Source organism: Colias eurytheme, chromosome 16 (assembly GCF_061535395.1).
Source record: "Colias eurytheme isolate Ceu_HAF_F1 chromosome 16, ilColEury1 Martin Lab GWU primary, whole genome shotgun sequence".
NCBI lineage: Eukaryota > Metazoa > Arthropoda > Insecta > Lepidoptera > Pieridae > Colias > Colias eurytheme.
In genome coordinates, this window is record NC_142995.1 from 4,193,434 (window position 1) to 4,211,195 (window position 17,762).

Genomic DNA, 17,762 nt, shown 5'->3' on the forward strand with positions numbered 1-17,762 from the left:
TGACCATTATTATATTTGCCATACTTCTAGTAGGGGGAAAAAGTGCTGTCATACTTGAAAAATTAATTTAGTATTAATTTATATAAGTGAAGATTTCCAACACCTAGATCTTTGAAATTTTGTATTTATATTCTTTGATCCTCAAACTTCCAAGAAAAATAAGTGCCATACTGTTACAAATCGTTTGACTTTCGCTATTTTCCGACGAGTTCGACTAACGCCCACGCGACTAAGCCGCCGGTACCAGCGTTCACACCATAATTTTTCTTTTTGTCATTGCGTACTAAGAACCCTGTAGAACCGCCATCCTGTTACAAATGACTCGAAATTTTGTGTCAGTATCTCCCGGTCTATATTTCAGTTGTACGTAAAATGTCGGATAATATCAAGATCGATCTAGAATCTAGACCAAGAATATGTCACATATTTTTTTTGTAATATTACCGTAATATTGGAAAAATGGAGCGATTCAGTTCGCCCAAGTCATTTTTTACCGAAGGCTTTATATTATAACTTGGATAAAGTAAAGGTATTTTTTTCCCTTTAAAATACTATTTACTTAGATCATTAAGTAATGGATGGAGTACGCTGGCAAATGTTCTAACTAAACTTTCTGCTGATTTTGGTGCGGGGAGGGTAACTCACACTGATGAAACACAATGAAACATAATCACACATTCACAAAAATAATTTGTGTCACGAAAGTCGTAAAAATTTACGACCTTTTAAGCGACGAGTTTTTAAATTCAACTCTATCACTAAGATAATAAATATTAAATTTGTATTTCATTCCAAGATAGTCATGTGGAGTGGGGTTCAATATCGCGTTCTAAATTCAACTTTATCACTTAGGTCATAAAGATTAAATTTGTATTTCTTTACAAGATAGTCTCGTAAGGAATGCGGTTCATTAAGGCGTTTTAAATTCAACTTTATCTCCTAGTTCATAAAGATTAAATTTGTATATTTTCTTTCCATGATAGTCTCGTGGGGCCGCATCAATGATCGAGTAAACATGACTCGATTATTTTTATTGATCATATCGCTAAACGATACATCGACGATTATTAGAAATTGCATTTTATTAGAAATGTACGTTAAAAAAATAAAAAAATATACACAAATGAAAGGTTATTCCATCTTTTTTAATATTCGACATGTTTGAATTGCTTCTGCAAGACTTGACAGTACAAAACGGCATTTTTAGCGGAGCACTCGCAGACGTCCGTTCGACGTTTTACGAATACGCAGAGTGCTTGTAATCGATTACGCAAGTAGTTTTTATGAAAGGATAAGATTTTTCGATGAAAATAATCTTATACCTCGGCAAAAGGGGAAACGCCTGCGAGTGTTATCCATTACTTAATGATCTAAGACTATTTAAGTATTTATTACACGTAAAACATATTATTATATTTTAATATTCCATATGACGTTGATAAGAAATAAATTGTTTTCTTTTAGGTTACATAAATCGAATTATAACTAAGTCGAACTTCATTTAGGTACCCTACAAAGTCATCAGGCAATCTGTGAACACGTCCGCGTCGCCTTATAACACAATAAATATCAATATATTACGTAAATCATGTTCGTGTACGGCGAAGAAAGTTTATAAACATCAAGAGAAAATGTTAGCAAAGTATTTTATATTTACATAATCGAAGCGTAGCACAGTTATACTATAATAGCACTGAGAGCGAGGAGCGATCGTAGCAGATTTTCGTAGAATCATGTCACGTAGCGAGCTGCATCGGCTACGACGCAACGCTGAAACTCACTGTCTTTAATCTAGTTGAATTTATGCCCCAGTTTTCATAATATCCTTTGGATCCACGTTTGAAAATGTTACAAAAAGATATTATATCATATAGCTCAAACAGCTGCCCACACATATTTGACGACTAGAAATGCATTTAAAGCGCCTACGCGTTGGCTCAATATGTACAAAGTTTTCACTTACATGAGATACATAGAACTTTGTAGTTTTATAAGTTGATAAAAGACTCGTCATTCTACATTACTTATAGTATAGAAAAATTAAATTCAAGAGTTATTTACTTCATATTAAAAATCGATTTGAATTGTGCACAGGAAACTTTTTTTCATTGCTACGTTGGTAAAAGCAGAGCTGTTACTCAGTTATTATTAATACATACATGTTTATGTATCTGCTTTTACCTCTTTGTCGATAGGTAATGACAAAGCAGTTTCAAATAAAAGCTTTTTATAAATAATTTGGTAGGTGTCAAATTTTGCCATCTCATGATGTCAAGGCCACATAAATTCGATTTTGGCGACGCCCAATATGATTAAAGTGTAAGGTGAAGGTCGAAAACTTCACACTGATTGCTTCAGCAAATTTCAATATTAGTTTAGTATGTAGTAATTTTAGTATTTAAGTCTAAAAATATATGTAGGCGCGAGAGGAAAATTATGCTAGCTGGTGCATTAACACAATAGATTATAGACAAGGAATTTCATATATATTCAATAGTCAATAGTTTCAACAATGAAAAATCATGTATTTGTTGATAACACAATTTATGATACTTTAAGTTAGTTTTTAAATCAACACTAAAATGAGGTTTATCACATAAGTATATTAAAAAGCAAAAATAATTGCCTCACGGTTCTCATACTAAATTATTATCTCAGGTATAATGTTGCATATTATATACATCGAATGTCTTGTAGAGCATTAATAAAACAAATATTTAGATTTTATAATAATTTAATATACCTATAGATATGAATAGGTTTTGCTCATATTAATTAAATTATTGTTTCAATCAAATCTCCAAAAAAAATTTGATATCTAAACGCGAAGCTAAAAAGTTAATTAAGAACAAACAGTATATCGGCACACACGGCGCAAACTCAATGTGCCTGACCTATCTTACATAACCACAATGGTAGCGAAAATCCCTCCATACAGACTTTAAACGCATATTAGAAAATATAAGGTTGTCTATGCACGAAGCTTGTAACAGCGAAAACGCCAAAACTATTCGCTTACTTGAATAAATTGTGTACAAGAAATAGGAAATGGAGTATAATTTCAAAGGACATATTTAGAAGGTAAAATATTACATTTCTATTACACTCTTATCTAAATTGCTCACAAAAGCAAAGCTATACTTACTTAGTTGGTTCCAAGCCAACGTACACACAATTTACGCTCATTGAACACTTGTCCGACACTAACGCCCGCGCCATTAATTAGTTATGAAATTGTTCTCTGATTAATATGTTTTAATACGTAATGCTTCTCCTTAGAACTTACAACAACAAAAATGAAGATTGGAGTCTTTATATTTTTGTAAAGTCATCCTCATAAAACGTACTGCAAAAAACGCGGCGTTTCTACCGTTCATGTATTGAGAGCCATAGAGTTGCGATTCGGTAGACACGACGCCGCCGGCGAACTCCTATATTGACCCGTCTATATTTAGCACAAATTCCGTTTACGAGTTTCATCGCCGTTATTGTGAATCGATTTGCTTGACAATTGTTATGATGTTTTTTTTGCATACATTGCAAGGTTATACATATGATTATTTAATATGCATAGGTATGTATTAACATATTTAATATTAAATCTGATATCCTGAATTCAATATTGAATATTTGACTGTCTTAATTTTTTACTGAGATTTTTGGACAATATTAAAAAAAAACTAGCAAACATATCTTGAAATTATTAACTACATTTTCAGGACGTTTTTTTTATGTAATACAAATATTATGATGTTTTTGGTATTTATGATGTAAATTATATATTCCATACAAATTTTAAAATAATATTAAATTCAAAACTAAATTTTCCACGAAAAATTGTTCTCTGAAAAGCGCTCAAGTATAAGCGGTATAAAGCCGTAGCTTTGTTTATCTAATGCTACGTGTAGATGGCGCGCATATAAAACACATACAACATTTATGCTATTTGACACTAGATGGTGCTCTTTAATTGCGAATAATTTAGCCGTTTCAAATTTTTCATTTTTTTGGCTTATACTAATGTTATAGATATTATAAGTTGAATATGGAGTAATAATGAATAAATAAATAAATAAATAAATAAATAAATAGAGAATAAGTGTGGAGATTTCTTTCATCCATCAATTTCAATGATGAATTTTATTAAAATTTATATAGATATAGTCCTGTTAGAGCTTGACTTTTTATTAATATCTACAAGGATTTCACCAGTAGATAAGCTTCTTGCAATCTACGCACTAAGTACTCTTCAGACTTTATGAAAACAAACATATATACAAGAGCAAAATAAAAATATTATAATAGGTACCTACGTAGTTAAAAACTTACGAGTATAACGTTTTTTTTTTAAATAAGTTATAATATAATCAATCCCTCGACTTTTACTCCATGATAACTGTTAATAAATGAATCATAGCACTACTTAATGAGTACAAATATAAGAAAACTAATACACACATAACATAATACAACCTTTAAAGCTCTACCGACATTGCCGCCCCTGACACGACCACGCGATCGCGTGATTCGCTCCATCAGGGTTGCAAGTTGGAAAGACTGGTCTTTTCTTGCTATTTTAGTATTTTCGTTAGTAGAATAATGGTAGTGATGACGTGGTATTCACATTATGATAGTATGAAACCTCAGAAAAAAATTAGTATAAAAGATTAAGTCCTAAATTATGTCATTGAATTACAGCAAGATGGCGCCCTGTTTTCAGTTTTAAATTCTTGAAGGAAAAATCACGGATATCTCATTTAAATTATAATTAAAAATACAGGCATTTTATAATTAAATTTTAAGTCAATAAAATAACTAGTTGGTCCAATTTTAGCCGTGTAGTAAGTAGACTAGATTATAGCCGTGTAGTAAGTAGACTAGATGAAATTGTTGTAAACTATTTCAGGCATGGAAAAGGAAAATACAAAAAAGGTTGATACACTAATTAATATTGACTTTTATTTTCAAAATAAAATAAATAAATGGAACATATGATCTGCGTTAGGTACTCTCACTTGTGAAATATTATATAAATTCCATACATTTTAAAATTTTCTGCATTCGGCAAAAAGAGAAAGGCTTTTCATTTATTCCGTTGAAATGTATTCTCTGCGGAACATAAGATAATAAAGTTTTCATGTAGGATTTATTTAAAAGTGAAATATAAATGAGATTTCGTTTTATATTGATGAATGGCACGGGTACCTACCTATCTTAAAAAAATAAAACTATTGACTGTTATAATTGCAAATCGTTGATTTTTATGCTTACAGTTTTTTTTAATACTTTGGCATGGATAGAATTTTCATATATGAAAATGTTATTTCCAAAACTGTATAGCGATTTAAAGAAAAATAAACTTGTCGATTAGTTATAATAAAAGGAATCGGATATTTTAATTCGAAAGTTTAATAAAAATTCAAATTAAAAAAAAAAGTTATATATGGTGGTTTTAAGACTAGGGTTCATTTCCTGAGTACAAGAAAATTAAAGTTTAAAAATATTTACAAACATTTTTCAACGGTCTCCGGATTCTCGACATTTTAACGCTAAATTAAGATGAACATTTAAAAGTACTAGAGAATATTTAAAGGAGATTCATGGCCGCTGAGCAATTCTAATGAAATAATTCCGCCCTATCCAATTTGAAGTTTTTAATTGACTTTTCAGATTGGCAGCCGGCCACTTCTTAATGTTGCTCGTGTGTTTCGAACCCTTATTACAGAGATTTGAATCAAAGTTAAATTAGACAGTATTTAGGTTTGTTACTTCTGCGTTATTTGGAATTTATTTATATTATGTGTTTAATACATTAATATTTTTAACAGACGATGCCGCAGCAATCACTATGTACCTAAATAAATGGCATAAACTGCCTTTCAATTAATAGCCTAGTCTCTTTACGTTCAAAGGCCTGAATGTTATAGCATGCTGATAATGCTTAAAAGTAGCAATATCTACTTATATGTGTACTTATTATCTTCTGGCGACCCTCAATTTCGAGCAAGCTCTTAAAAAATATATACTACAATTAAAACTTCAACTAACACTGCAAGCGCTATTCCCGAAAAGATTAAGCGAAAAAGCGCTCACAATCCGCTTCACTGTCAGCAGTATGACAGGCGAGTAGCCCGACTCCATACTACACTGACATATTATGTGTCACTGACGTACGAGATTAGATGGAATTCTAGTTCCAAATGGAAATGGATCATCACCTAATCCGCTATTTAGGAAATTTTAATGACCACTTGGTTTCTAAGGAATTTGTTCTTGAATTGTGGAATATAGATTAATCTTCTTTTATTGGGCCGGTCATTATTTAATAAACTATCTTTCTATTAAGTACATAACCAAATAGGTAACCATCTTTGTGACTTGTGCTTACACTATTATAGATATAATTTCAGTTAATTGAATGATAAATTCATTTTTAAAATACTTTTAAAAAATTTCGAAATAAAACAACATCCATTAAATTACCACTCATTCATCGTTTATTTATATTCATAACTTCCTTACATACACAAATAAATTTTTATCAAGGCTAATGTTATTTCATTCTTTATGAAACCATTAAAAGCACGTCACGAGACTTCCCCTCAACACAAAAGCAACGCCGAATTTCGGTAGCAGCGAATAAAACATGTACGTAATTTTATTCCATGTTCACATTGTCAGGAAAAATAGAACAGCGGTGAATTAGCGCCCGAAAGCGTTCACCTTCCCAGCTTAATTTGTCTGCATGTTGCGAACTCTTTCCAATTAAAATTGTTCAGCAAAAAATAATAAATGAGAGGACTGTGGCGTAGCTGCGGCTGGGCGGCCATTTATTCGATGAATTAGACTTGCTTAACTGAAGTTGAGTTCTTCACCAAGTCGTAAAGGTAAACGAGCAGTCTCATTACTTCTTTCAATAATCATTTATAATGCGGTTCTTGTTTTGTATAATATCATCGTATATTTCACCTTTTTTTCTCAATTTTACTGCCTAAAGAGTCTGTCAGTCTTAAATTCTCTTATTCATAAAGTTTCAGGGATTATGTAAAATGATCATGACAAATAGGCAAGGCACTCGTAGAAGTAGGGTATTCATGATTCAAAAATTAATTACAATTTTTATATATTACTCGCAAGTAGTAGTTACATTGCGAAATAATGAATAAGTTAGTAATTGAACCTACAGGAGGACAACAGATGTGCCATTGAATTACCGAGAAACAGACAATGTCGGATTAAACGGATAATTCGACTCAATACTACTTATCTCGTTTCTTATTCGTTTCAAAACATATCTATAATTGTACCTTCAACTATAATTTATGTTCGTACCAGAGTATTTGAATAGATTCCACATGACAGGGCCTTATCTAACTTAAGACTTTTGGTCATCAATCATGTGACATATCGAAGATATTTCTCAGTTTCATAATATGACACGGTTGACCTTGTAACGTATAAAAACATTATCCGTCTGGGGATGGCTCAAATTTCGTGTCTTATCGCAGTTCACGTGAAGTTTATAACTATACAGACTGTATATACTTGTATATAGACTGATATGCAAATATACTAAGAGCCTAAGGACCTTTGCTCGAATATTGTCTTGCTTCTATTTTATAGCAACATCAGACAATCATGTCTTTTTATAACTTAAGTGATTAGCGCTTCAGATAAGTTATGTTCCTTCGTGATGATATAATATTAGAAGACCAGTAATTAATATATAGATATCGTGTACCCAGGTAAATCTTCGCTGTAGCGCAACACAGTTGTTAATAATACAACGGTACACGCAATTATTTATATAGGTTTGCAATTAGATCAAGCTAATACATGTTATTTAACAAGTAGGTACAAGAAAGAGTACGTGTATATGAATAAGTTTTAATCGGGGAAGTCCAGTTCTCTATATATTATATTACGCAATAATTTTAAAAGTTTTCCACAAATTCTCATGAATACTCACGCTCGCCGTTCCTTATATAACATCTAAGTATGCTCCGTTCATTTTTATCCGGCACATTTTAATACATCGCGATCGTAGGTATATAGAGTTAACAAAAGTACAACTGCACGTACCTTGGATCGTGGAAAAGTTCACACTTCGCAGATTACTTGTACGTGTTAAATTTTTAAGATTCTTTTGTGCGAGGAACAAAGAGGAAATAAAAATAACCTCTATAGCGTCAGCACAATTGACGCCCTCTCGGCGGAGGGCGCGTCCGCCTCTCTTCATGAGGTCAAGATGGAATGGTTGCTCGAGAACCAGTATCGAGTCGTTAGATGTACGTCATTGGCGTGACCACGCATGCCTGGGCGGCTTTGAGGGTTACAGATCACTTTGAGATACATACAGTTACCTGAATAACCTTATATTCACTTGATGAAACCCCTGCTCAATCGATTAAACAAACTATTCTTTTGATGTCATATTATATTTGTCCCAAACACACGGTATACCGTGTATAACCCCAAATAAAACAAAAGAACACGTGTGTCATAGAAGAATGGCCGTATTTTTACCCCAAGGAAAACCTCAATCAGTGAAACAGATGGGAAATGGATCTAACACTCCTCGGGGAAAAGCATCAGTTTAACTTCTAAATTAGCCAATTGAACAACAGAAAATATTTTTCCTATTATCTGGGTAGCAATAGAACCATTTGAACATTAAATATCGACGATATGTTTAAAAACTAAACTATATTAAATGCTACAATTCGTTCAATTCCTATCTACGTAACCTGTATTTTTGTATATGTATACGATTTTGGCCTAGTATTTGGACTTTGCTAGATGCCTTTTATTTATTAAAGGAAAAGTAAAAATTTCTTAACAATTAATATCGTTATGCTACAACACAAAGGCATTCTTGTGATATTCTAGTGCACAAGTAATACAAGGCCAATTTTGTACAAAATCCGATACAGTGATCGTCTGGAAATGTTTTTTTTACTCGAAGCGGGATCGAAATAACCATCCTACAAGCCCCCAGGGGCAGCTAAAGTGGCTTGAAATATTTCATGCGGATCTAATACTGTCGAGCGATTTGATTTTTCAGAGAAATTCAGTTAGTTTATAAATATTGTCGTCAATATTCCAGGAAGGCAAAGCATTGTCAAGCAAAGCATACATACCTATACGTGTATTTGTTGTTATACATATTTCTAAAACTTATGTGTTTTTTTCGGTACATAAGCTACAATACAGATAAGTTTTATCAAAGTTCGTTCAGTAGTTTTCATGCGATTGAGCAATAACTCTCGATATGTTTAAATGGTAAACATCAACACATCTATTCAAAGTTCCAAACCATCGCATTTATAACATTAGTTTAGTATTGAAAATATGCTACCAATTTCTCCAATCTTGGGTGTGATTCCCCGTAGCATAATATATTTTATTGAGGCAGCTTGCCCGATTCTCATAACATAACTTTCCTATAATACAATGTTTTTGTGTTTATTATTGTTTCCATAACATATCGTTCATTAGGATTTCTCTTGTTATGTTTGACCTCACACAAGTTCATAGACCTAAACATATTATACCTACCTTCATAATAATAAGATAGAGGTATACACCTCTCTTCGCTGTTACTTGTTATATTTTATTATTTCTATTCTATCTGGCTTTCTCAGAAACAGGGTAATAAGCATTTTTGTATAAATTTCATATAAATGTAAATCGGGAAACTAATGTTATATCGGGATTTAGAATACGGATTACACCAAGTATTAGGTCTCTTCGCGACAGTTACGTAATACAGCGGGTTTTACTCATGTGGAAAATTACTGATTCTTAGGTACTTTTCGTAGGTACTTTCATTTATCCTTATTTTATAAAAAACGGCAAAAATCCCATCGTAGATTTGCCTTAATCTCTGTAGGAAAACAAGTTGACAATATTTTCCCTTAATTAGATCTACGTCGAAACTGCCCCGAAGGCTTTGTTCGCACAAATATTGTACAAGTTATACCTAAGTGTGCTTGAATTTTCGGGAAACTAGGACAAAGCTTTTCTTAGCCGGCGTATATGGAGAAAATTTTCGGGAGCATTAATAAATTCTACTTGAAATATGAGTCTTAGTATTTAGAGATGTTATTTTTTACTTGGTTTGGTTGTATTTTTCTATATTAAATAAATTAGTATGCCTATTAAGTTACTGATAATGAATTTTTAAAGCTTTCAAGAGTAAAATTAGAGATTTGTTTTTAATGGAAATTATTGAGATTACCTAATTTTTAATAAACATCAATATAAATAACGTGTCTCTATCATTTTTCGACTTTTCCAAGATATTATGTAGGTAAACTTCGAGTGTAAATAATAATATTAGTAGGTAACTTGTAGCTGGGATCATTTACATATTTTTAAACATTTACTGTCAATCTATAAAGACAAACATCTCAAAATTTTGTGAAGACGACTAACCCTGCAACCATACAATAAGTCAATCAAACCGGAACCGACCAACCAAGTTATTTCCATACAAATTTTCTTACAAATAAATTCACCCTTCGTTCGGCATTTCGGCCAGCTAGATTACGCAAATTGCGTCACGAATAGCCTTTTTATATCCAGTAATGTAGCTAAGGGTGATCGGAATTATGCCTGGAATTTGGAAATTGACTGTCAAATGCCTTTTTATAACCGCATGCGGAAATACGCTATAAAAGATTTACTTTCGTAATTACAGCTAATGTAGGTCCTAATGTATGAAATGTTTTATATATGAATACATGAATATTCGAAGCGTAAACGAATGTTTTCTTTTGGTACAAGAAAAGTTTATGAGATACACATTAAAGAAAAACAATAAAGCTATTATTTACGTTTTAAAAACGTGTGTTGCAATGAATAAATTACACAAAGGCTACCGAAATTGTGAGGATTCCTTGATGAAATGTAAGAAAAAAGTTATTTTGTAACATTCGCGTCTCATATAGATACATTTCTTTTTAAAAATATACAGTTAAACTGGTAAGATTTTTTAAACGTTTTATTCAGTCCAAATACGTACGAAAAATATTGATTTTGGCTCTATCTCTAAAAATATCGTGCCAAAAACATTTACAAAAAACTTATGAGAGGTACTACTTATAGAAATAATAAAAACATCTCATTTCCGTACTAAATCAGGACATCTGAAAATACATTTTCGATACACAAGTCACAGCGTAATATATATTTTCAGTATAAAACAAAACAGAAGGGACGCGATTTACTTATTACCACTCTGCAATACATTATTACCAAGTATGTACTATATTTATGAGGATGAAGTAAAACAGGATCATTTGTTCATGTATGTTTCACATCCACATTTAGTCATATGATTATGTCAGTAAACATATTAATGTGTCCTGCTATGTGCCTGCTATATTGCTATTCTTATAAAACTATTAATAGTATCATGGTAAAGTAAAGAAGCTATGGTTTTAATTCTAAGACTATCAGATATCAGAGAGCAGATACCAGAAGATTAAGATTCTGATATGTTTACTGTAGTTATAAAAGTGCACGTAGGAGAAATGCCCTAACTTTCGGCTTCATCATATCGTCTATATTCTATTGGTTTACACTAAAATGAGAAATCCGTAACTTTCGATTGGATTAATCTTAATAAAAAACCATATACAATCAAGAGATAAATCTCTTGGTGATAGATTTGTAGTTTTTTTTACAAATGTAACCTTGTATAATCTTGTTACAATAATTCTATCTCATTATTTACCAACTTCTGCAATTCAGGAACTGATGAAAGTATTTTTTATTTTCAATTTCTATAGTATAAGTATAATACGAACTTATACTTAGTATCTAATTTAATTTGTGTTAAGTGTACTATCGTAGTCATGACTTGAATAGAAGTCTCTAATAGAAAACGGAGAACAATAATTTTTTCCTCCGTTTGATTCATCTGTATTATATCATTAGCACGTAGGTGGCTTACTGGTCATGAAATTCAATACCCGTTGTATCTTAACGAGATTGACTCATACAATATTATTTACGTGACTACAATGCTAAAAGAAGAACTGCTTTATCCACCAATAGTTTTAGATATTTAAAATGCTGTTAAATCACCTTTTCAAAAACAAAAATTAATTAACTTGCATTACATACTTCTATACATTTTGAAACCTTAATTATTTGTCATTAATGAATGATTAAACAATTGCAAAAAAAAACAGGAAAAAGAACAAAAGCATACTGAATAAACATTTATTTCACACACACACGTGCCATCCTTGCCACCTTGCCACGTGCAATCATCATCTTTACCACGATTTAACCCAAGTTTATTACCCTCTACGTATAGTACCGTTTTGTTATATGTCTTTACCATTCCTTAACCCAATTAATTCTCTCCAGATGCGATGACGGTGGAGGCGGCGCGGCGGCAGGTACTGGAGGGCGCACGGCGTCACTACGGCTGGCCAACGGCCGGGTCTCGACGCAGTCAGCCGAGCATCTACCGCACTCGCCGGCTGACTGCGCCTCCGTGCGCATCTCCATGGACAACACCAACACGTGCTGCACGGACTCGCTCGTCACCGCCCTTGACGACGAGACCCTGCTTCTAGGTAAGACAACGAATGAATGAAGGCACCTACAGCAGCAGTTCCATAATATAGCAGATCATTAGATGGTGCGCTGGATGCTAAGAAGTTCTGCGTAGTTGCTAAATACAAACTGAACAGTTACTGCATTTGATAAAATAAAAAAGCCTATGCAAAAGTGCAGTAGGTAGGTTTCATCGAAAGAAAAAGTAGGTATTGATGATGTAAGATGAGTTAGATGAAGATGACCAATTTTTACTTCTAATGTTTTACAAAACAGACACACGCACTAATCTGCTCCCAATACGATATTCATTATAATCAATAAATTTATATAGCTGAAAAGACTATCTAATATCTCAATAGTCAGCAAAACCTTCTGTGAAGTATGAAAACTGCAAACTGCAGTCAAATAAACATTAAACGGTTGAAATTATAATTAATATGATGGAAGTTCTTTCTCATTCCATACATTCGTCACAATAAATAATCCAGGAATTTTATAACATAATAAATAATAAATAGCGCAGCAACATGGTAAATGTTTATTTATTCTTCAGAGTCTTACACCACGATATCTTTGCACATGCCTTGTTACATTTGTAACAAGGAACCGCAATATTGACTCAAGGAAGTCAAACATTCTGATGCAAAGCGCGAAACATACAGATTTTCTCTTACATTCGTTCAATGACATTTTATCGTATATAGAAGTACCACATGGAAAAGGTTGATTAAGAAATAGAAAGGAAGAAAAATACAAAGTCTATAAGATTAAATAAAATTTAGTTGCATCTACCATATAGGTACTCATAATTATATGGCTTGCTGCAACAAGCTATTTATTTTGTTTTTAAAAGAGTCAAAATATCACAATTCCTCGAGCAGAATAACCTTAATCCCGTTAAGATAATATACCTAAAAATTACATAAAATTTTCAAAATTATTAAAAGTAGATACCTATATCACTAACGGTAGTTACACAGTTTAAAGGATATACCTCTCGTATCAAAAGATTACTGGAATCGATAACGGCTTTTGAAATTGAAATCGATATAGTGAATACTTTAAGCCGATCTACCGTTTAGATCTCCAGGAATCTGTAAGCTTTAAAATTAATCCGTCTAGAACACGCAGACAACTTAAAAAGCTGACTTTTCAAATATTATCTAAAGTAAAATATTGAATATTACAATCATACACGATAAATGTGTAGTTCAGCTAAATTTGAATTATATTGCATAACGTCTCAATGCCGTTTGAATAATTAAAGTGAAGTATATGTCCCTTGTGGGCATACCCCAGATGTGTATACAGATACATTTCACATTTGTGTCTCTTCATCGATTCATTGCCTAGAATTAGATCATCATTTTGTTTCGTACTAAAGGCTCGTTTGGTCCAATTCTACAAAATAATAAATATAAAAATGTCAGAGCCGATGATTTTGGTTAGCTATCTACAAAATGTTGTCTGGCAAAAGCATTCCCTTTTTAATGAGACACTTAATTCGCCTTTCAGTAATACAGAACAGTATGAAATATAAGTAAAAAACCCGAATGTATCTTCATTAGCGATCCACCCATATCCATACTCTGACCCGCGGCTGACACGTGTTCATTATAATAAAATTAATCCCACTTTTATCCACTCAGTTCCTTGGAAGTTCCAGCTATTTCTAGACCTTAACTGGTGATTACCGCCCCTATAAAATGTAGCAGTATTTTATTTTATTCTTTTCTCTTTTTATAACACCGTCAAGAGTCATCGTGTTTCGTAAAGAGACGATTTTATAAGACTCCTTAAATTTAAATAGCAGAATGTTTCAGTGACGCTCGGCTTAACCCTGACCTATTGTGTAACAACGTCATTATATATTTTCCACTTGCAACCGCATACTCCTTGTGCTTGAGTAAATATTCATGGTAAATATACATTTTTAATGTGAAACTAGCCTAGTTTTAGATGTGTATCTTTTTAGAATAAGGGTCAGAGCAGATGTGTCAATTTACATAATCCTTTTGAATTGTTATAAATGCTAGTTGATAATAATAATTAATGAGATAAACATGGTTTTACTATGCTTGGATGCTTATAACTCAACTAGCTGCTCCGCGCGGTTTCACCCCCGTGGGGCCGTGGCTCGACCACTCCTGTTGCCCGTAGCGTGATGAAATATAGCCTATAACCTTCCTCGATAAATGGGCTATCTAACACCGAAAGAATTTTTCAAATCGAACCAGTAGTTCCCGAGATTAGTGCGTTCAAACAAACAAACAAACAAACAAACAAACTCTTCAGCTTTATAATATTAGTATAGATTGCTTTTAGAATTGGTACCAGAATCTCATCGAACGTAAAATACTATTAGACTTTTTTAATTTACTGAAATATTGCAAGGAAATGCGTAGCAGAAACATTGTAATTTTTCAAGTACTTGTGAATTCTATAAAATAATTTATTCACTATTTACCTGTATGATAACTATAAAATTAAGTATTATAAAAATCGTAGTAAAACTTTATCCGCAAATAATCCCCTCTATGACTCATTATAAAATCTATAAAATAAATTTCCTAGAAGCATATATATCAAAATCATAAAACGGTAAATGTAGATGACGGATTGGCAAATAACATGCATTATTCTAAAAAACCTAATAAATTTTACATATAAAATGTTCAGCGCATCCAACATCACAAGGAGGCAGGATGATTTTGCAAAACATCGGGTCTGTAAAACCCACTGCCTCGTCAATTAGGACGTCGCATTAACATTGTATACGCTTGCAAATTCCAGCCAAACGTTATAAGCCCATTTCCATTTAATTATGTATTTGGTCTGCTATTTACTGACTTATAACTTGTAAGGCTACTTTAGTTTCATAAGATTAAATAAGGACTGGGACGCATAACAATGAGGTTATCAAAATTCGAAGTTTTGAAAATTCATTACATATGAATCAAGTTTCCAAGTTTCAATGTTTGAGGTTTTTAGTTATAAAATTTCTCCACAAGGCGGTGTATAATTTACACTGGTCAGCAATGTTGAAGTTATATTTTCAGTGATAAAAAATATTTAAAAATAGATAGAAGAAGCATTATTAATATGACGAAAGTCAAAAAACTAAATTTACAGCATTCACACATTTGGCGTTACAATTTTATTATATAAATCGACAGGCTTTAGTATTAAATAACGATTTTTAAAAAGACCTGTAATATTTTGTAGAGTACAGTAGTAAGATAAAATATTATATTTGAGTGCGCGTTTCCAACATGATAATTATTATTAACTAAGTAGAAGGTAATGTAAGGTAAACAGTTTAATGAATGACGTCTTGTTTGTTTTGTTTAATCCAATAGCATTTGGACTATAAATATTATGTATTAGCTTCTACCTACTCCTGTATTTAAATCGTACAAATATAGAGCAATATTAACATTTATATAGTTTTGTTGCTTGATATCAAATGGCACCTCTCCCATTTTATTTTCCTTTAAATAATAAATACACTAGCTTGCGGTAATAGTGTTTATATTGCGTTTCCTTACAGCTACGATTTACTTTAAAAGGTCAAAAGTAGAAAGATTTCTCCGTATTATCTATTAGTCATTTATGAATCACGTAACACGTTACATCTGTTCTACGAGATAAATCAGTTTTCGACATTCCCATACAGTTAGCTCTGTGAATACATTGATTTATCATCGATATGTGTTCAAAATATGACAAGCTTAGTTCGGACATGATGAATAATGCGTAAAAATGTAAAACCAGTATACATGATGTATATTGGTAGTTGGTACAATGATTAGAGCGCAAAAATAGTCAGCTATTGTGTAAACCTAATAAAAAAGCATATTCAGAACATCCTTCGCGTTTTGACAATGTCGGTTAAAAGGACCAACAATGATTATACTAGATGCTTTTTGTTCATAAAATACCAAAGATATGTTCTGATATTTAGAGAAAATATATGAGCAAAACAGCTTTAAAATAAGTAGGTATGTGTTCCTTATAAAAGTCCCTAAGCAGCAAAGGAACTCCAGATTACACGTTATATTTTACTTTCCTTTGGCTTTCCGTGGGATAAAAAAAAGTTAAGCAGGGCAAAATGTATCACTGTAAACTAAATTTAAAATTGGTAGGTGTATATTGTATATCTCACTAAAATCGTAATAAATAAACTATTAAATCGTTCCTTTTTATTGTTTTAATAAGAGATATAGAAAGGTTCAAACCAAACAGATGAAGAGCTAGCTGAAACCAAAATGTATCTCCTGAAAAAAAATTTAAGACACGTTTAAACATACCTTATGCACAGACGGATGATGGCTAAAACAAATAAAAAAAAAACATTTTTCTTTAATTGCTCCCTTATTAAATCTTAACGTTTGCGTGATTCTTCATACAATTAACATTCGAATGAAAATATTTTTTATAACTACTTGAAAAATTAAGCAGTGTTAACGGCACGTGCTACTATATCTTTCCGCCTATCAAATTATATAACATCGTGCGTTGGATTTTTTTATTTAGTAAAACCTGTGAGTAAAACATTTTGTAGAATAATTTATATTAAAACTTCTAGAGTCAAAATGTATAGATATTAGTATTAAAAGCTGTATAGCTTTCCCAATAATTAACTTATTACTCTTAGGGCCGATTTTTCAATCCATGGATAAAACTTATCCACCCAATAAAGTATTACACGATTATATTAAAATGTCAAAGTAAACTGTCAAAGACGGGCAAAGAATACATTTTTGAAATGGTAGTTTAATACGTTATTCGACGAATAAGTGTTAACCAAGGATTGAAAAATCAGTCCTTACAAACACATTTATGTTACTAATGTAAGAAAAATAGTGTCATACCTACTCTGCAGTGATAACTACTCTTCTACAGCTTGCAAATTAAAATATTATAAAAATTTGTCTTTGACCACCCTCATTGAAAAATTGCCAATAAAGTAAACTTGAAAGTGGAAAGCTATAAATTAGTCCCAATTCGATATTGATAATTATATCCACTCATAATCAGTATAAAATAGCTTCAATCCAACCAATCAGCACTAATTATTATATAATTAATAACCATTGACCTACACCTCTGAAGTACACTGCAGTAAGTCTTGAAACTTATTAAAATTATTTAGATACTTTCCAACCGTGAAAAGCTGAGTGTCA

The 17,762-nt window shown here is 32.0% G+C and overlaps 1 protein-coding gene across 5 annotated transcripts in view; it reads left to right on the forward strand.

The window, feature by feature from the left end:
- The window catches only part of Ih (hyperpolarization activated cyclic nucleotide gated potassium channel Ih), a 201,308-nt gene that overhangs the window by 86,918 nt on the left and 96,628 nt on the right, over window positions 1-17,762 (forward strand). For all 5 annotated transcript variants that reach the window (XM_090110932.1, XM_090110931.1, XM_090110933.1 and 2 more), the window contains exon 3: window positions 12,382-12,593. In XM_090110932.1, the coding sequence (XP_089967058.1) occupies window positions 12,382-12,593 (212 nt within the window). The remainder of the gene's footprint in view (window positions 1-12,381; window positions 12,594-17,762) is intronic.